General features: G+C 40.0%; 1 protein-coding gene across 1 annotated transcript in view; it reads right to left on the bottom strand.

The window, feature by feature from the left end:
* The window catches only part of LOC138760431 (ALK tyrosine kinase receptor-like), a 489,739-nt gene that overhangs the window by 221,867 nt on the left and 246,885 nt on the right, over positions 1-20,987 (bottom strand). Inside the window, exon 6 of the mRNA XM_069931014.1 lies at positions 7,408-7,539. Within this exon, the coding sequence (XP_069787115.1) occupies positions 7,408-7,539 (132 nt within the window). The remainder of the gene's footprint in view (positions 1-7,407; positions 7,540-20,987) is intronic.

Below are 20,987 nucleotides of genomic sequence, written 5' to 3'. Positions count from 1 at the left end.
GTGAATATACTTCATGTTATCTCTTTCTGTGAATATACTTCATGTTATCTCTTTCTGTGAATATACTTCATGTTATCTCATTCTGTGAATATACTTCGTTATCTCTTTCTGTGAATATACTTCATGTTATCTCTTTCTGTGAATATACTTCATGTTATCTCTTTCTGTGAATATACTTCATGTTATCTCTTTCTGTGAATATACTTCATTATCTCTTTCTGTGAATATACTTCATGTTATCTCTTTCTGTGAATATACTTCATGTTATCTCTTTCTGTGAATATACTTCATGTTATCTCTTTCTGTGAATATATTTCACGTTAGCTCTTTCTGTGAATATACTTCGTTATCTCTTTCTGTGAATATACTTCATGTTATCTCTTTCTGTGAATATAATTCATGTTATCTCTCTCTGTGAATATACTTCATGTTATCTCTTTCTGAGAAATATACTTCATGTTAGCTCTTTCTGTGAATATACTTCACGTTAGCTCTTTCTGTGAATATACTTCACGTTATCTCTTTCTGTGAATATACTTCATGTTATCTCTTTCTGTGAATATACTTCATGTTATCCCTTTCTGTGAATATACTTCGTTATCCCTTTCTGTGAATATACTTCGTTATCTCTTTCTGTGAATATACTTCACGTTATCTCTTTCTGTGAATACACTTCATGTTATCTCTTTCTGTGAATATACTTCATGTTATCTCATTCTGTGAATATACTTCGTTATCTCTTTCTGTGAATATACTTCATGTTATCTCTTTCTGTCAATACACTTCATGTTATCTCTTTCTGTGAATATACTTCATGTTATCTCTTTCTGTGAATATACTTCGTTATCTCTTTCTGTGAATATACTTCATGTTATCTCTTTCTGTCAATACACTTCATGTTATCTCTTTCTGTGAATATACTTCATGTTATCTCTTTCTGTGAGTATACTTCATGCTATCTCTTTCTGTGAATATACTTCATGTTATCTCTTTCTGTGAATATATTTCACGTTATCTCTTTCTGTGAATATACTTCACGTTATCTCTTTCTGTGAATATACTTCATGTTATCTCTTTCTGTGAATATACTTCATGTTATCTCTTTCTGTGAATATACTTCACGTTAGCTCTTTCTGTGAATATACTTCATGTTATCTCTTTCTGTGAATATACTTCGTTATCTCTTTCTGTGAATATACTTCATGTTATCTCTGTGAATATACTTCATGTTATCTCTTTCTGTGAATATACTTCACGTTAGCTCTTTCTGTGAATATACTTCGTTATCTCTTTCTGTGAATATACTTCATGTTATCTCTTTATGTGCATATACTTCGTTATCTCTTTCTGTGAATATACATCATGTTATCTCTTTCTGTGAATATACTTCATGTTATCTCTTTCTGTGAATATAATTCATGTTATCTCTTTCTGTGAATATACTTCATGTTATCTCTTTCTGTGAATATAATTCATGTTATCTCTCTCTGTGAATATACTTCATGTTATCTCTGTGAATATACTTCATGTTATCTCTTTCTGTGAATATACTTCATGTTATCTCTTTCTGTGAATATACTTCATGTTATCTCTTTCTGTGAATATACTTCATGTTATCTCTTTCTGTGAATATAATTCATTTTATCTCTTTCTGTGAATATACTTCATGTTATCTCTTTCTGTGAATATACTTCGTTATCTCTTTCTGTGTATATACTTCATGTTATCTCTTTCTGTGAATATACTTCATGTTATCTCTTTCTGTGAATATACTTCGTTATCTCTTTCTGTGAATATACTTCACGTTATCTCTTTCTGTGAATACACTTCATGTTATCTCTTTCTGTGAATATACTTCATGTTATCTCATTCTGTGAATATACTTCGTTATCTCTTTCTGTGAATATACTTCATGTTATCTCTTTCTGTCAATACACTTCATGTTATCTCTTTCTGTGAATATACTTCATGTTATCTCTTTCTGTGAATATACTTCATGTTAGCTCTTTCTGTGAATATACTTCATGTTAGCTCTTTCTGTGAATATACTTCATGTTATCTCTTTGCCAACCATCTCATTCTGTGGTAACTGAAAATTTGTTCCTGTTTAATCCATCCAAAATATGTTACTATATATCTACACCATTGATCGATATTTATAATTAATAACTTTCTTTTAACTTCCAGGTTCACATAATTATCTGAATATATATTCTCCAAGAATCGTGGTGGGTTTGGAACTCTAATTTCTGAATCATTACTCCAGGACTAAGGCTAGCCATCCAGAATTAACAGTCATAAACTTTTAATCCTCCTCAATGCTCAGTGAATTTCAAAGTTCCGGGTTATTTGCAAATTTGAAATTTATGCCCAGTTCAAATAATTCATATTTGAGCCATACCTGAGAAATGAGCGGATTCTATTTTTCTAGATATCTACAAGTTGACTTTGTCAGTAAGTTAGAAAAGACACAAAACTCATTTGATATGGTCACCATTCCTTCACAGTACTATTTATTAAAAGTAAAGAGAGAGAGAGAGAAAGGAGTTCTACCTTTCATCAGATCGAAAGTATGTATCTGCATCTGTCTTTTGTGTTTAATAATATCACAGGAGCTAGTTTGAATGCAGGGGTGTCCATAAATTAGGAGTTCCTTACCTGGGGATGACTTCTGTATCTAATGCAGCAGTATAGGCATTTCTAGGGTATGGCAGCCAGGTAATGTGCCCAGGGCGCCTCCTGAAGGGGGACACCACTGCTGGCAGAGCCTGGAAATTATTCACCTCCCACCCCACCCCAAGCCCAGCTCCCCAACACCCCTTCTCTGATTTATTTCAAACTGAATAATTTTCATACCAGCGAGAGAATAATTGACGTTAGTATTTTTATTATAACTGCCGAGGGGGAGGGTTTGGAGTTGTGCCTTGGGAACTCCGGTGTCCTGAGCTCCCAACACTAACTCCAAACCTTCTCCTTGGCCTATACCAGACCTTCCAATACCCAACTCTGAACCCACCCTTTGGCCTATACTGGAGCTCCCGACTCCTCACTCCGAGCCTTCCTCTCGACCTACTGTACATTCACACCAGAGTCTGAGTAGGCCAAGGGGAAAGGGTTAGGAGTTGGCATTGGGAGCTCAGGTGTGCACCTGTAGGCCAAGTGAAGGATTCAGAGTTGGGTGTCGGGAGCTCCGGTTGAAGTAAATAAGTAAATTTAATGGGGGGTGGGGTGCAATTTCAGTGCTTGCCATAGGTGCTATTTTCCTTAGAAACACCATTGTGTGGCAGTGGCAATATCAGTGAATGATAAGAAAAACCACTGTATTCTTAGTTGAACTCAGAAAATTTGATATGCCCTGCTTGATTCCATGGATTTTAAATGTTCCTGTAATGTACAAGATCACAGGATCCAGTATTACAATTTCAATTTTTTTTAACGATCGAATTATGTAACTACAAATTGAATTTCCATGATTGATGCATTGTAATTACTATTGCTTTATTGTTTTGTTTCACAGAGTCAAATCATGATTCATATGCAAAAGACAGTAAGGTTAAAAAAAATCTGACACTGTCTTTAGGAGTTTGTATGCTCTCTCGGTGTTATTGTAAGTTTCCTCTGGGTGCTCCAGTTTCTTCCGACCTTCCAAAAATGTACAGGGTTTGTAGGTTAATTGGTGTATTTTGGTGGCACGGGCTAGTGGAAAAGAAGGGTCTGTTACCATGCTGTTTCTCTAAATTAAATAGAGGAGTTGAATTACTCATCAGGGTAAGGGCCACAGCTGGAATTAGAGATCCTGGAGGGCTCATCCAATAAGGCAATATGGGAAGAGCTCAGCAATTAAAAAAAAAGGTGCATTCACTATAAAGGGTTATGGTATTGGCCTCTCTATAGGTAACAAGAAATAGAGGAACAAACACGTTGGCAGATAATGGAAAGAAATAAAAACAGGGCTGTGGAGAGGCTGAAAAATGTCTCCAGTTTGGACTGGGACTCCCTTGGTGCCAGAGGCTTCAATGGAGCTGAATTTGTTAGATGCATCCAGAAAGGTTCCTTGAACATCATGTTGATAATCTAACCAGGAAATGTAAGAGTGTGTTGGGAAATGAGTCTGGCCAGAGCTTCAATGGAAGAGCATTTTTGGAGCAATTATCCTAATTCCATAAGATTTAAGATAGTTATGAATAAGATGCTGCACACAGGAGGAAAGTTGTAATTTGGGAGAAGTTTAATTACAACAGTATTGGATGGAGACCAGGGAGAGTTGATTTGGAGTAGCTGTTATTAGGAGTCACTTTAAGAGCTGCTGGTCAGAGTTCAGGACCAATGAGTTCCATTAAGAAGAAAAAACAGGGACATTAAAGTTTGGGAACTTTGGATGATAAAGAAATGTTTAAATTTTATCATTGAGCATTATTCAAACAACATCGCCTTAGTTCTGTAATACTGGCCTAGAGGCTGGCAAGGTAATGGTTAATCTTAATCTTTCTGAGTGAAGCAGTCTGCAGATGCTGTGATTGTAATAAAAAAACACACAAAAATGCAATCTTAATCTTTGTTTCGTCATTCTATGTTAACTCTGATCACTTCAGTGTCTTGATCTTTGTTCCCCCTTCAGACAGTAGAATCCCCTCCCCAACTGATCTACTGAACTCACCTTATTCTACTTTACATTGGTGTTGGGTAAATCTAGAATTTGTCCTTCCCTACATCAGTACTTGATAGATCCTTCTCCACAATCCATTCTCCATTCCTTGGCCGTATTAACAAACCAGGTAGTCACAAAATAGAAGGACATTGTATCCTTTCTTTTACCAGCATAACTCACTGGTTCCATCCAGCCACTTCATGTAGCCTGCTATCTTTTACTTCAAGATCGTGTTATATGGTGAGCTCTCCACTGGCCATCGTGTCAGAGGTGCACCAAAGAAGAGGTACAAGGACTGCCTAAAGAAATCTCTTGGTGCCTGCCACATTGACCACCGCCAGTGGGCTGATATCGCCTCAAACCGTGCATCTTGGTGCCTCACAGTTCGGCGGGCAGCAACCTCCTTTGAAGAAGACCGCAGAGCCCACCTCACTGACAAAAGACAAAGGAGGAAAAACCCAACACTCAACCCCAACCCACCAATTTTCCCCTGCAACCGCTGCAACCGTGTCTGCCTATCCCGCATCGGACTTGTCAGCCACAAACGAGCCTGCAGCTGATGTGGACGTTTACCCCTCCATAAATCTTCGTCCGCGAAGAAGAAAAAAAGAAGTATTTATCCAATGCCCTCTTCAATGCCACAGCGGAACTTGGCTCCAGTATATCTGCAGACAGTGCATTCCAGATTCAAATCACAAGCAGTGGTGAGAAGTCTCAATCCCTTCCCGATAACATTTCCTCATCCCCATCTCCATACCAAACCAGAAAAGTCTTGATTAGAAGTCCTAAAATCCAGACTGCTCAGGGATTGGGTCAGTCTGGATTTTCAGATTTGGCATATCCTTGGGCAATAACTTTTAAAATTCAAATTTAAGGAGGAGTAAGAGATGAACAGATAAATTTTGATAGTTTATTCATTCACAAATACAGCATGCCTCCTTTATCAGAATGAGCAGTTTTAAATTAAAATAAAGTCAACAAGCATGGCCACTTGTTGCTGCTATGTATCTGTGGTGCATTTGCATGCATGCATGTACGCAAGAGGCTGCTAAATTTAAAAGGTTTGAGGGTTTTCAAAACATTAGGATTCTTGGGTTGTCCAGATTTCTGGCATCCGGATTTTTGAACTTCTGTTGCATCAGGGAAGCTCTGGCCCTTTCCCACAACCCATTCCCTCTCCTTAATGACCAAAACCTTAACCTCCTGTCTCACACTAAAGTCTCAATCTCTTCCCTCCAACTCTACCCCACACCCCATAAAATTGCAATGTGGAAATGAACCTTCTCTCCCCATGCACATACTGCGTGCAAGCGTGAAATGCAAATCAGTTCCTGGTCCAAGTCACCCCATTTCTAACTCCCACCCCCCTACCCCCCCCCCCACCCACCCCCCGGCCATATTGCCAGAGACCTGATTAAGTAGGATGAGGCAGCACACTTTAAAATTCTCAATGCCAGGCCTCTTGCAACCATGGCTCCAATGGTTAATTAATGTTGGTTCTGGGACATTGGTGAATTAGGATCTACATCTAGGAGTGTTCAGTAACACGAAGCCCGAAGGAGTATCTAGCATAGATCTGACATTTGTAATGTCTTCATTTAAATTAATTATAATTACACTTATCTGCAAAAGCACTCCAAGCTTATCTAAATGGTCTGCTGGAAATTCTCACTCATCAGTAAAATGCCTCTGATCTGACAACATGGATTTGTGCTCGATCTTCTAAATCCCTCGCACCTGCTCCACTCTTACATCAATTGACTTTTGCAATTGTCAAATCCCCTCTCATGTTTTCTGATTTTTAATGATTGGAATCACACAATACAGTAAATCCTTGAATAACATTGTTTCGTTCATTATAACGAAGAAAACAAAATACTGCAATATTTTATCACAATACAAAATTGGTTTTATTTACATTTTTTCACTTAGTACTATCTAAGAATGATTCAACAATGTTAAGTGAGGATCTGCTGTACTCTAAAGACATAGATGCAAATATATACCTAAATCACGGCAAACAACACTGCTTAATTCAGTGACATTAAATAGAAGATTGCAACAAAATAACATTTTGTCTAAAAACTGTTTCACGACATACTTGGACTTTCTAAACCAGTGTTTCTCAACCTTTCTCTTTCCACTCACATAACACTTTAAGTAATCCCTATGCCATCGGTGAATCACTGCTCTAGGCCCAATTGTTACTGAAATATTTTGGTTGAGAAAAATTGTTATTGGCCCATTTCCTTTGGAATTATGAAACCGTGCACATAACGAGTTAATTAGGTATGATTAAAACAGTGATTTTCAAACATATTCTTCCCAATCACATACCACCTTAAGCAATCCCTTACTAATCACAGAGCACTGATGGCATAGGGAATACTTAAAGTGGTATGTGAGTGGAAAGGAAAACCCATTGTTTTAAAGGTTGGCAACTACAGTACAGGTATACCCCACTTTACGAAAGTAGAGCATTCCCATGAAACCTTTTGTAAGCTGAAATGGTGTAAAGCGAGCAGTAGATCACTACCATGGAAGGCTATTTTCGTAAAAGCAAAAACCCATTCAAATTTCTTTTGGATAGCAAACACAGGTTTTTTTTTCATAAAAGCGAACTTGTGTAAAGCGAGTATTCGTAAAATGGGGTATACCTATATATATATATATATATATATATATATATATATATATAATTAATTGATAACATAGAGGGCACTTTTTAATAAGAAAAATCCCTGTAATTAATATTTTACCTTGAAAATAAATGTGGCTCCTCCACCTCCTCCTCCACCGCCAGCCCATTCCGTGACATTGCCATTTCTTTTCATCTCCTCTTCAATCACATCATTCTCTCCTAAGCAAACACTCTGGATGATGGGATTTGCCTTTAAAACAAAATATCGAAGGATGTAACATTAAAATTATTAATGTGACCTTGTCATTGAAATATATTTCTAAAGCGATAGTGGAATTATTAACTCAATTTTGACAACATCAAACATTTTAATAATTTGTTGTTGGCTACTGTACAGCTGATAAAGCAATTTAGCAGAAATATACCAAAAAATAAAATTCTAGTCTTTAGAACACTACAGCACAGAAAAAGGCCCTTTGGCCCATCTAGTCTGAGCTGAACTATTATTCTGCCTCATCCCAGAGGATAGCTCTCTAAACCCCTCCCATGATGTACCTATACACATTTTTCTTAAATGTCAAATTTGAGCCCGTATTCACCATTTCAGCTGGCAGCTTGTTCCAAACTCTCACCCCTTAAAGCAGGGGTGGCATCCTATGAGCCGTGATCTAAATTTAACCGGCCCGCAACCCAAATGCAAAAGTAGCATGTGCCCCTGGCCCACTGACACAAGTCGTGCAAAAAAGTCAAATTCACACTGCATCGATTCAAATTTGCGTCGTGTCCAATTTGCGTCATGTCGAGTCAGTCGTGTTGCATCAGAGTAATGTCACATTACATCAGAGTCAACTTGCATCAGAGTTGCGTCAAGTTCATGTCGTGATAAATGAACGCCGCAACAAATCAAATTCGTATCCTTTCAAATTCGTGTCGCATCAAGCCAGAACCTATTTGCTAGTACATACATGTGTGGCCAACTATTCTCAAAAATGAAGTACACCAAAAACCACTTGAGAACAAATATGACTAATGCTCATTTAGATGATGCCTTGCTATCGGCATCAACAACTATTGAATTTCACCCAATATCGAAATGCTTTCAAACAACAAAATCAAGTTTCCCACTGATTGAGCTGCTGTCGGTTTTGGGGTATTGTGATTAATTTTTCTCCTTTGAGCCTTTTATTTTTCTTTTTATTGGGTCATTTTAATGACTAACTCATGATTGTTGGTGCATTTCCAGATTTGAAGATGCCTTCCCTGACCTGAAATGCATCACCATATTTTTTGGAAGGAATACAGTTGATCTCATTGCTTGATCTTTTCCTGTGGATTTATTTTGATAAATTATTGTCAATTATGTTCATATATTGTACCTTATGTACTTGAAGCAGACACAATTAAAAACTTAAATTACATATGTCTGTGTTTCAGTATTAATTTATTTCTGGTCCACATATGGTAAAATGTTGCCTGCCCTGCCCTAAAGGGACCTTTAAACATTTCACCTTTCACCCTTAACCCATGTTCTCGAGTTCTTGTCTTAGCTAACCTCAGTGGAAAAAGCCTGCTTGCATATACTCTGTCTGTACCCCTCATAATTTTGTATACCTCTATCAAATCTTCTGTCATTCTTCTACGCTCGGGAATAAATTCCTAACCTGTTTGACCTTTCCCTGTAACTCATTTCCTCAAGTCTTGGCAACATCCTTTTAAATCTTCTCTGCATTGTTTTATCTGTGAACATCTTAAATAGGATGAATCTCAGAGATTATCCTAGCGTTAGTAATGCATTTAAATTCTTCAATGGCTGGAAACCTAAAATGAAAATGGAGGAATTCAGAAGGTCAGGCCTTCTACGTGAGAAGAGAAAAAAAGCTAAGGTTTCAGGTTGAAGACCCTTCATCAGAATGGAGAAAGAAAAAGAATTGTTAAGCTTGAGGGAGGGTGTTGGTATGTTATGTCTCTGATCGGTTAAGACTGAGGTGATCATGGGGATAAGCTGTCAACAACGTTGTTGAGTCAGCTTAAGAATGGGAACAGTTGAAGAGTGAGGACAGACAATATAACAGAACATTACAGCACACTACAGGCCCTTCAGTTCACAATGTTGTGATGACCTTAATATACCAAAAAAACTACATGCTCCTTACCGCATTACTCTTTATTTTTCTTTCAAATGTGCCTGTTAATGAGTGTCTTAAATGCCCTTATTGTTCCAGCCTCAACCACTACCTCTGGCAATGTATTCCAGCACCTCAATTCTCTGCAAAAATACTTGCCCCCGATGTCTCCCCTCAACCTTCCTCCTTTCATTTTGCACAGATGTCCTCTGGTGTTTGCTACTCCCTCCCTGAGAAAAAGGTATTGTGTCCACCCTATCTATGTTTCCATAATCTTAAAGACCTCTAGGATGTAGGAGTTAAGCATTACAGAGGAGGAAGACATGCTGCGCAGGGCAGACTAGACGTGTACCCTGTATCCAGAGAGAAAAAAATAGGAAAGAAAAACAAGTTGAGCCAATATGACGGATAGATGATGATAGAGATCAAGAATTCAATATTGAGTTCAGGAGGCTGCAGTGTGCCCAGATAGAAGATGATGTGCAGTTTCTCAAGGTTGTCTTGAGCCTCATTGCAACAGTGCAGAAGGCCACAAACTGATATGTTAGAGTGGGAGTTGGAGTGTGGAAGCTTAGAGCCATCCCTACAGATTGAGTGCTCCACAAAGCGTTCATGTAACCTGCATTTGGTTTCTTCAATGAAGAGGAGACCAAATGCAGTACATATTATTAGAAGAAGTGTATGAAAACTGGTGCTTCACCTGGAGAGACTGTTTGGGTCCCTGGATGATGGGAATGGAAGCCTGTAAGAAGGTGGATGGTTGGTGGAAAAGAAGAGTGACCAGTGAGTTGTGAAAAGAACGATCCATGAGAAATGCTAAAAGGGAGACGGAAATCTGGTTAAACATGGCTGAAATTGCAGAGAATTATTTGTTGAATATGGAGGCTAGTGGGGTGGAAAATGAGGATCTGGGAAACTCCATCCTTGTATGAGAGCAGAGCACAAGAAATAATGAGAAGTGGTGAATAGTTTTGTAGAAGGGAACCCAAGGTATTCTCTCCTTCCCAGTTCTGAAAAAAAACATCTTCCACCTGAAACGCTATTGCTATTTCGTTTTTTCACATATGTGCTCACCTGCTGACTATTTCCTGTATTTTTGGATTTAATTTTTCAACATTGCTTTAGTCATATCCTAGTGTGAACTTTAATTATGAACATTGGGTCGATCAAGTCTTTATACTTTATTTACTTCTACATAACTCATGTTGAAAAATATTCAATTGCAGGAGAATTGATACTTAAATTCACAAGTCTCTCTGGGCAGAGAGAGTCGATCAATGCAGTAGAGATGAAAATGGAAGAGGTGATAGATAGATCATGTTTACCCTAACATGCATTACTATCAGGAAATTATAAATGTGATGAACTAAGTACAAACAAAATTTTGTAAAAAGCAAATCAATTGAAATAAAATGGAAAAACCTGAAGAGTGGCATTTGTAAAAGTGATTAAAATGACAAGATCGTGAGAAGTGGAAACCATTGGCTCAATGAGCTTCTAGTTCCAGGGCTGTTGCTTGCTGAAGGGAAGTGGACAAAGGGGAGTTCCATGGGCCACCATTTTAGCAAACTACTTGGGCTCACTCTTCAAATTTCAAAGCTCAAATTTATTGTCAGAGAACATATATGACATCACATACAACCGTACCATTCATGTGAGTATTAGCAGGTTAAGAATAAAGAAGGCAAGATAAATCAGGGACAGCCAGCTGTTGGAGGTAGCGAGAGAGACGGGTAAAATGCCAGTTAACAAGACAGTTGGACTGCAACGTGAATGAGAAAGGTTTAGAGGGATATGGGCCAAATGCAGGGAAAAAGGACTAGCTCAGGAAGACACCTGGGTCAGCATGGATGAGGTTGACTAAGTGGCCTTATTTCCCCGCTGTATAACATGATGAGTCTATGACAATGGATGAGTTAATGCAACGTTGGGTTTAAAAGATACATTCTTAGGACTAAGAAAATCCCAAGGGTATATCAGGTAATATATTGGGAAGAGGAAGACAGCGTAAGGTTTGGAAGAACAGGCATTTGCTATATAATGCAGGATACCTACACACTTCTTCAAGAACAATAGACATCCATTTTTATTCATGGATTATGCATGTTCAGGAGAAACCCAAAATGCAAAATATTGAGAAAGAAATATTAAGCCAGTGACATACAATAAAAAATCTAAACACATAAATATATATTAATCTCTGAAGTATAAAATGAAATGGAGCTGAGATCACTGATTTTTCGAACCACCAGGGGACACACATTATTCAAGTCGAAAGTAGAGCATTAAACTGGGTATGGGGGTCATAAAAATACAGTGATTTTCTTGTTTTAAAATTAAGCTTAGGGAGTTTGGAGAAGTCTGTGGAATCATTAAAATGTTTTATTCATCGACAGTTACAAAATGTCATTACCTGAGGCTTCAGTGTTGACAAGGGAGGCAGATCAAAAAGTTAAAATAGATAAAGTAAAGACTGCCGAGCTCAGCGAATCATCTCACTGATCTTTTAAGGTGGATAATGTGAGAAAACATTGGGATAGTGGAAATTAAGTCAAAATGAGCCAGAAGAGATCTTCAGGCTTTGGTTTCAGAATTCTGATAATTCAAATATCAAGCATCTAAAGTCTACAAATTTGCAGACCAATTCTAAATCAAGTACATTCATAGAGTTTTAAGCACCTTTGTACCACCCACTTTTGATTTCAATTGCATTATTTTGTGTATGCAAGTTTCAAAATCAAAAACCTGAAATATAATTGAAAATTCAAATATTTAATTCAACATATTGTGTTTGGAATACGAGTTAAGTTACAGAGCTGTGTCAAAGTTGCACAATGCGACATGTGGATGTTCAGTTACACAAGGGATAACAAGTCTATTTAGGAATAACTGTAAAGAACAAGGTTCAAGGTTCCTTTTAGTGTCATGTAATAATAAATCAAAATGCAACATATATGATATATTGTCTATTTCGGCGTACAACTCGACCAGCGTATAAGTCGACCCCCCCCACCCCCTTTATCAGCCTCATTTTAATGGTTTTATTGGTATATCCAGCATAAGTCAACCCCAATTTTCAGGATGGCCGTGTTGCCCTGTTGACCGGCGTACAAATTGACCCCTATAGATTGCATGGATTGAACTGCTGGGTGTTGTTTGGAGGTGATTGCTCTCATAGGGGGTCCATTGAAACAACGCAACTCATGACAAAAGTATGGAAGTGATAGAAATGGCCAAGAAAACCAACTGCTTCTGCAAGAAAATGTGATATATATGAGAAGTTGGTAAGAGATTGGAGAAAGTAAGAAGAGACTTTAAGAAAAATGGTCGATAAGAAAAGGAGTCTCTTGTTAGCCAGAGTTGGAAAATCATGTTGCAGAATGGGTATGTGAATGGAGGCAAGATTGTTACATAGTCACCTGAAATAAAATAAGAATATTTGCAGTGGGCCAAGTCGCAGCCAGACTTCATTGATGATTTTATGGCTAAAGTAGGCTGGTGAAACTGTTTTAGGAACAGGAATCATCTGGTATTACAACAAAAAAAAAATTGCACAGAAACCACCAAAAAATCTTGATCATAAAGTTGTAAGTTTTCACCAGTTTATTGTATGGAACCGGCAGAAAAACTAGTTTGTATCAGCAAAGATCAGAAACGTGGATGAAACCTCCATGAATTTCAACATGATAGGCAATAGAACATTGGAATGGAAAGGTGCTAAACTTGTGCAAACTAGAAGTACAAGCCATGAAATGACCAGGTTTACTGTGGTGTTATTGTACATGGCTGACGGGATGAAGTTAAGATCCATGATAATCTTCAAATGCAAAATTAAATTGAAAATAAAATTCCCTATGTGCATTTTTTGTGGATTTTCATGAAAAAGGATGGATGGATGAAAATGGTGTAAAACTATGGATAGACAACATGTGGCCAGGCGGTTGACTCAAAGAATGGAGTTTGTTGGCCTGGGATATGTTTTGTAGTCATTTAAGGGAGAAAACTAAAAGTACATTAGAACCAAATAATACTTACATGGCGTTTATCCTAGGTGGTTTGATGTCTGTATTTCAACCTCTCTATGTCTGCTTGAACAAGTCATTAAGGAATGGAATACACAGATGTCACATGCAGAAAAGTCATTTACAAAAGGCAGGCAATGCACTTGATGAGCTGTGTAACTTCATGCTCAAGGCATGGGACAAAGTTAGAGACTGTGATCAAATAATTTAAAAAGTGCAGAATCTTTTGTGCAATTGATAGCATGGAAGATGATTTATTTTGGGACACTGACAACAAAGCTGAAGCCATCTCATCAGACACAGACTGGGACCCATATGGTGACTATTTAAACAGAGAGAGTACAGGTGAGCTTGCCACAGACAATGAGAGCGAGAGTGATTTTGAAGGCTTCTAATCGTGTTGCTTTCAATAAACTAAGATCAAGTGTAGTATCTGTTCTAATCAGTTTAATAAAAAATCTCAATGAAAATCTGTCTCAGTTTTTTTTGTGGCTTTTCAAGGGTTGACTTAAACGCCAAATCTGCTTTTTGTTTTTTTATGGGTCAACATACGCCAAATCGGCACGGATTGGATTTTGAGCTGAATTTAAGGTCTCAAAGTAAGTCGACCCCCCTTTTCTGAGAGATTTTTTTTGGGTATCATGACTCGACTTATACTTTAAATTCAGCCCAGTACATCACAGACAAAACTCTCCCCACCATCGAATACATCTACATGGAACGCTGCCGTCCAGGATTTGATCTGTTCTCACTGCTGTCATCAGGAGGAAAGAGGCACTGGTGTCACAAAACTCGTGCCCCCAGGTTCAGGAACAGTTGCTACTCTGCACCATCAGACTCCTCAACAACAAACTCAATCAGAAACTCAGTTAAGGACTCCTACTTTGCACATTATTTATTATTGAATATTTATTTTCTGTATTGCCGGTTTATTTACATTTCTTTCTTTGTTCACATTCCTCTTTTGTATATATATCTTTTCATGAGTACAGTATTTTGCATGACTAATAAGTAGAAATTCTGCATGGCCCACAGGAAAAAAAGTATTTCAGAGTTTTATGCAATATCATGTATGTACTCTGACAATAAATCTGAACTTGAACTTTGAATAGATGAGAAAATATTTTCTGTCTTTACAAAAAAAAATCTGGGAAGAAAAAGCAGAGGAGATGACCCATGGATGGTGACCACAGTGGTAGACTAGTGAAGGGGCTCTGCAGCTGAAAGACCAATACATGTGGTAGGCTGCTGGTGACTCGAGCCAAAGAACCCATGGAGGCTGTGGATTGCTGGAGACTACTGTCAGGAGAACCACGTCAGGCTGCAGACTGATGGGGAGAGGGGCAAATCTGGCATAAGGGGTACCAGGTATTGGAACCGGGATGCGAGGTGGTGCCAAAGGTGCTGAAAGGTTCCTGTCCATTTCGCAGGTTCTGCTCTGGAGCTTGGGTAGCCAATGGCTTGGACTGGACTCTGCGTGGCTGCGGAAGTGCTGGAGGTGAATCTACGGACACTCGGTGACACTGGAGGGGCTCTCTTTTGCTTTTCTTTCTCTGACTGTGCTTCAGGTAATTTCTGCTGATGGCGAATCGGTCTACCTTACAGCAGGCAAAAGCAATTTCATGTAATATGATGCTGTTTTATTACAATAACAATAAATTGAATCTAGAAAAAATGATTCGTTATTTTGATTGGTCTCTGATATTTCATTTCTCAGCAGCTTCAAAGGCCACTTTTATTAAAGTTTAATAGATCAATCTTTAGTATGATCCCTAAAATAAGTTTCCTACTATGTGTTGATGACGCTAACATTACAAACATTGCCATTTGTTAACAGTGGGGTGCTGATTAAAAGACACGATTTCAGCTTGATACTGTTGAGAGCAGACTAAAGAATAATGTGGACTTCACCAAAAGCATCTTATATCCACATATCTGACAGGAGATAACCATATAACCATATAACCATTTACGGAGCGGAAACAGGCCATGTTGGCCTTTCGAGTCCGCACCGGTTCACTGATTTTCTTAACTGAGAACTTTTACCTGAACTATTTCATGAATGTGTCAGATCCCTGACTCAATTTCCACAATCTTTCTCAGTTAATTTTCCTTGCCTCATTATCTATCATTCATCAGAGGTGAATATTATAAACTGTTTAAAGATTAAAATCTGAGAATGTGTAGCAGTTTTCTTTTAGTTTGAATAGTCTTGGAGTAACTCTTTATTGGAGATATCAACTGTTGAGTCACCTCAAAATTTTAATTTAAAAGAAATTTTTAAATTTAGAAATACAGCTCTGTAGCAGGCCATTTCGTCCTATGGGTCCATACTGCCCCAATTACACCCAATTAACCTGCACCCCTGGTACGTTTCAAATAATGGGAGGAAACCGGGAAAACCCACAGACACAGGAAGAACGTACAAACTCCTTACAGACAACACAGGATTCAAACCCCGGTCCCGATCGCTGGCGCTGTAAAGGTATTTCACTAAAGCCCGTGTCATTCTATTGGACTCTCTCTGGCACTGACTGTATTTTCCATTTTTAAAAATCTTTCAAATTGTATGTTTTTTTCTATTTGCGTCTGTATATTTTATGCCTTTTTTATATAATGCTGGTATACAGTTGATAGCTTTTTAAAAACTTCTTAAAAACAGGGGTTTCATTTATAATTTTAACCATATAACCATATAAACCATACAACCACTTACAGCACAGAACAGGCCAGTTTGGCCCTACTAGTCCATGCCGCAACAAATCCCCACCCTCCTAGTCCCACTGACCAGCACCTGGTCCATACCCCTCCAGTCCTCTCCTATCCATGTAACTATCCAGTCTTTCCTTAAATGTAACCAATGATCCCGCCTCGTCTGTCAGAAGCTCATTCCACATCCCTACCACCCTTTGCGTAAAGAAATTTCCCCTCATGTTCCCCTTATAATTTTTCCCCTTCAATCTTAAACCATGCCCTCTAGTTTGAATCTCCCCCACTCTTAATTGAAAAAGCCTATCCATGTTTACTCTGTCTGTCCCTTTTAAAATCTTAAACACCTCTATCAAGTCCCCTCTCAATCTTCTACGCTCCAGAGAAAAAAGCCCCAGTCTGCACAACCTTTCCCTGTAACTCAAACCTTGAAATCCTGTCAACATTCTCGTGAACCTTCTCTGCACTCTCTCTATTTTGTTTATATCTTTCCTATAATTTGGTGACCAAAACTGTACACAGTACTCCAAATTTGTCCTCACCAATGCCTTGTACAATTTCATCATAACCTCCCTACTCTTGAATTCAATACTCTGATTTATGAAGGCCAACATTCCAAATGCCTTCTTCACCACACCATCTACCTGAGTATCAGCCTTGAGGGTACTATTTACCACAACTCCTAAATCCCTTTGTTGCTCTGCACATCTCAATAGCCTACCATTTAATGCATATGACTTATTTAGATTTGCCTTTCCAAAATGTAACACCTCACACTTATCTGTATTAAATTCCATCAGCCATTTCTCAGCCCACACCTCCAGCCTTCCTAAATCACCTTTTAATCTACGGTAATCTTCCTCACTGTCCACAACACCACCAATCTTTGTATCATCCGCAAACGTGCTTATCCAATTCTCCATCCCTACTTCCAGATCGTTAATATATATAACAAACAATAGTGGACCGAGGTCCGATCCCTGAGGAACTCCACTAGTCACCGACCTCCAATTGGACAAACAATTTTCTACCACTCCTCTCTGACACCTCCCATCCAACCATTGCTGAATCCATTTCACTGCCTCCTCATTTATACCTAATGCCTCCACCTCTTTTCCTAACCTCCTGTGGGGAACTTTGTCAAAAACTTTACTAAAGTCTAAATAGACAACATCCACAGCTTTCCCTTCATCAACCATTTTTGTAACCCCCTTGAAAAACTCAATCAGGTTTGTCAAGCATGATCTAGCCCTGACAAAACCATGCTGATTACTTCCTAGCAATCCCTGTACCTCCAAATATTTGTAAATACCATCCCTCAGAACACTTTCCATCAACTTGCCCACCATAGACGTCAGACTCACGGGCCTATAATTCCCAGCTTTACATTTAGACCCTTTCTTAAACAACGGAACCACATGCGCCACCCTCCAATCCTTTGGCACTACCCCTGTGGCCAGTGACATCCTAAATATCTCTGTTAATGGCCCCACTATCTGTCCACTAGCCTCCCTGAGTGTCCTTGGGAATATTTTGTCCGGTCCCGGAGATTTATCCACCTTTATCTTTTTTAATACAGCCATCACTACCTCCTCGGTTATCCTTATATGCTTCATTACCTCCCCACTATTTTTCTTTACCTCAACTGGTTCAATATTTTTTTCCCTAGTGAATACCAAGGCAAAGAAATCATTCAAAATTTCCCCCATTTCCTCTGACTTCTCACTCAGCCTACCCTCACTATCTACAAGGGGTCCAATTTTATCCCTCACTAACCTTTTACTTTTAATGTACTTATAGAAACCCTTTGGATTTATTTTTACTCTGTCTCCTGTTCTTTGAATGAATTTTTTGTTAGGAGTAAGAATGTTGGGGGGGGGGGTTGTTCTTGGGTGTATTTGGGCGGCACAAGGGACTATTACCATGCTGTTTATCTAAATTTTAAAATATTGCGTTAAAAAAAATAAATTAACTGAATGAATTGCATTCTAAATACAATATTTTCTAAAATGCAACAGAGGATGGAGATACAAATTACCTTGGTGCTGTAACGAACAATATTACAAGATTCAAAATCTTTAATAGAACCATAGAACATTACAGTACAGAAACTGGCCCTTTGACCCTTGTAGTCTGTGCCAAACTATTTTCTGCCTCGTCTCACTGACCTGCACCCAGATCATATCCCTCCATACATCTTCTATCCAAATTGTTCTTATATTTCAAAGTTGAGCCTACATTTACCAATTCAGATGGCTGCTCATTCCACACTCCCTTCACTCTGTGTGAAGTTCCTCCAATGTTCCCTTTAGGTTTTTCTCGTTTCATCCTTAACCCATGTCCTCTATCTCACCTAAGCTCTGGAAACATACCTGCTTGTATTTACTCTATCTATACCCATCATAATTTTGTATACCTCTCTCAAATCTCCCCTCATTCTTCTACGCTCTGGGAAATAAAGGCCCAACATTTCCTTGAAACTCAGTCCTTCAAGTCCTAGCTTCAACCTTGTAAATCTCCTCTGCACTTTTTCAATCTTATTGATTTCCTTCTTATAGTTACGTGACCAAAACTGCACTCTATACTCCAAATTTAGCCTCACCAATGTCTTATACAACTTTACCATAACATCCCAACTCCTATACTCAATTCTCTGATTTATGAAGGCCAATGCACCAAAAAGCTCTCTTTATGACTATACACTCGTGACAACACTTTCAGGAAATTATGTGCTCAGATACCTATTTTCTATTGTACTCCTCAGGGCCCTACTGACATTCAATAACTTATTTCGTTAACATATTTTATTAATTGCCCAACTCTGATCTGAAAATATATTTGTAATAGTTTTGTGCTTTGCTATAAGATACTTCAGAGAAACAGTAAAGAATCAATCAAATTGGAGAAGCTGAGGTGGTACGCCATTAGGCAGGCGAACCGGCCCCGCTTGTCACGCACGGGGCGAGGCAGCTGACCAAAATAGCACCATCAGGGGTTTCCTCCTGACCTCGGCGCCAGGCTCAGAAGCCCGCGCTTGGAGACCCACGTGACGCCCCGGTGGCATCGGGGCCCCCAGTGCGGTTCTCAGCCAGGTCTGGTGTGGGAATATAAGACCAGCCAGGCACCCTGCAGTAAAGCAGCTTTTGCTCACTGAACTCAACCCATCCGGTTGTGCGATCCTTCAGTTAGCAGTGTAGCCGCTGCTACAATTGGTGAACACGACAGGTTCAAACGTCTTTGAACCTGACATGAATGACCCTTCGATCAACACTATAGCCATCAAGCTTCTTGACTTCTGGGTTCAGGAGCCGGGGACCTGGTTCAGCCACACAGAGGCTCAGTTTCACCTCTGTCAGATTTCATCAGATTTGACCAAGTTTTACCATATAGTCACCACCCTGGACCAGGCCACCGCCAAACAAGTGCTCACCTCGTTCAGCACCCACCCGCAGAAGATAAGTATGGGACCATCAAGCGGGTGCTCACCGGCTCCCTTGGCCTCTCCAGGTGCCCAGCATGCTGCTCGGATGCTGCGACTTGATGCCTTGGGGGACAGAACTCCAATCGAGTTGATGGAAGAGATGCTCGTGCTCATGGGCGATCAACTGTCCACTCTTCGAGCGCATCTTCCTGAAGATATCTGGCCGTTTCTGTCCCAAGAGAGCTTCGTCAACCCTAGGAAGGTCGCTCAAAAGGCTCAGGAGCTATGGCTCGAATGATTCCCAGAGAGCTCAACAGCCCAGCAAGTCATGAGTCACGGGCATGACCATGCCAAGCCTTCCTCTAGCGCTGCGGTGGAACACCCAGCCCCTGCAGGCGCCTCAAAGAGCATAGCCAGAAGCAAGCCATCCATTTCAGGCCTCTGCTTCTTCCACCAGCACTGGGGACCCAAGGCTCAGAAGTGTTGTCAGCCCTGCTCGTTCCAGGGAAATGAGCAGGCCGGCCACTGTTAATGGCTGCGGGGGCTGGCCAAGAACACAGCCTTCTCTACCTGCAGGATTCAGTCAGCGGCCGACGCTTCCTCGTCAACACTGGGGCCCAGATCAGCATCATCCCGGCCACAGCCATCAAGTCCCGGAACTGGCCTCAATGACCTCTCCTCCATGCAGCCAATTCAATGGAGATCCGAACATATGGAGACAAGACCGTCCACTTCCAGATCGGCCAGCGGAAGTTCTTGTTGAGGTTCACCGTTTTGTCCCTCCCAACCGCCATCCTGGGTGTCAACTTCCTCCTCGCTGACATTCGAAGTAGGCGACTGGTAGATGCCTGTACCTTCCAATCCATTCGCCTCAACTCCTCCCGCATAGAGCAGCTGCAGATGGCCATGGTCAGCACACCCAAGGACGAGTTTCAGCATATCCTGGATGAGTTCCCATCCCTCCTCAATCTGCAGTTCTCCGCCGCCTTACCACGCCATGGGGTGTTTCATTACATCCCCACCCAAGGCCTGCCGGTCCATGCCAAGGCACGCCGGCCCCCACCGGATAGGCTCCATATAGCGAAGGAAGAGTTCTCGCATCTGCAGGAGCTGGGGATCATTCGATGCTCTGACAGTCCTTGGGTCTCACCACTCCACCTGGTCCCGAAGTCCTCCGGCGGCTGGCACCCCTGCGGAGATTATCAACGGCTTAACAACGCGACAGTACCTGACCGTTACCCGATCCCTCACATCTAGGACTTTACGGCCAACCTGCACGGCATGAGGGTATTCTCCAAGGTCGACCTGGTGCGCGGGTATCACCAAATCCTGGTGCACACTGAGGACATACCCAAAACAGCCATCATCACCCCCTTCAGATTGTTCCAGTTCATACGCATGCCATTCGGGCTCAAGAACGCCG

This window comes from Narcine bancroftii, chromosome 4, assembly GCF_036971445.1.
Source record: "Narcine bancroftii isolate sNarBan1 chromosome 4, sNarBan1.hap1, whole genome shotgun sequence".
NCBI lineage: Eukaryota > Metazoa > Chordata > Chondrichthyes > Torpediniformes > Narcinidae > Narcine > Narcine bancroftii.
Note: the sequence above shows the minus strand (reverse complement) of the source record. Positions and strands in the feature narration are given on the sequence as shown.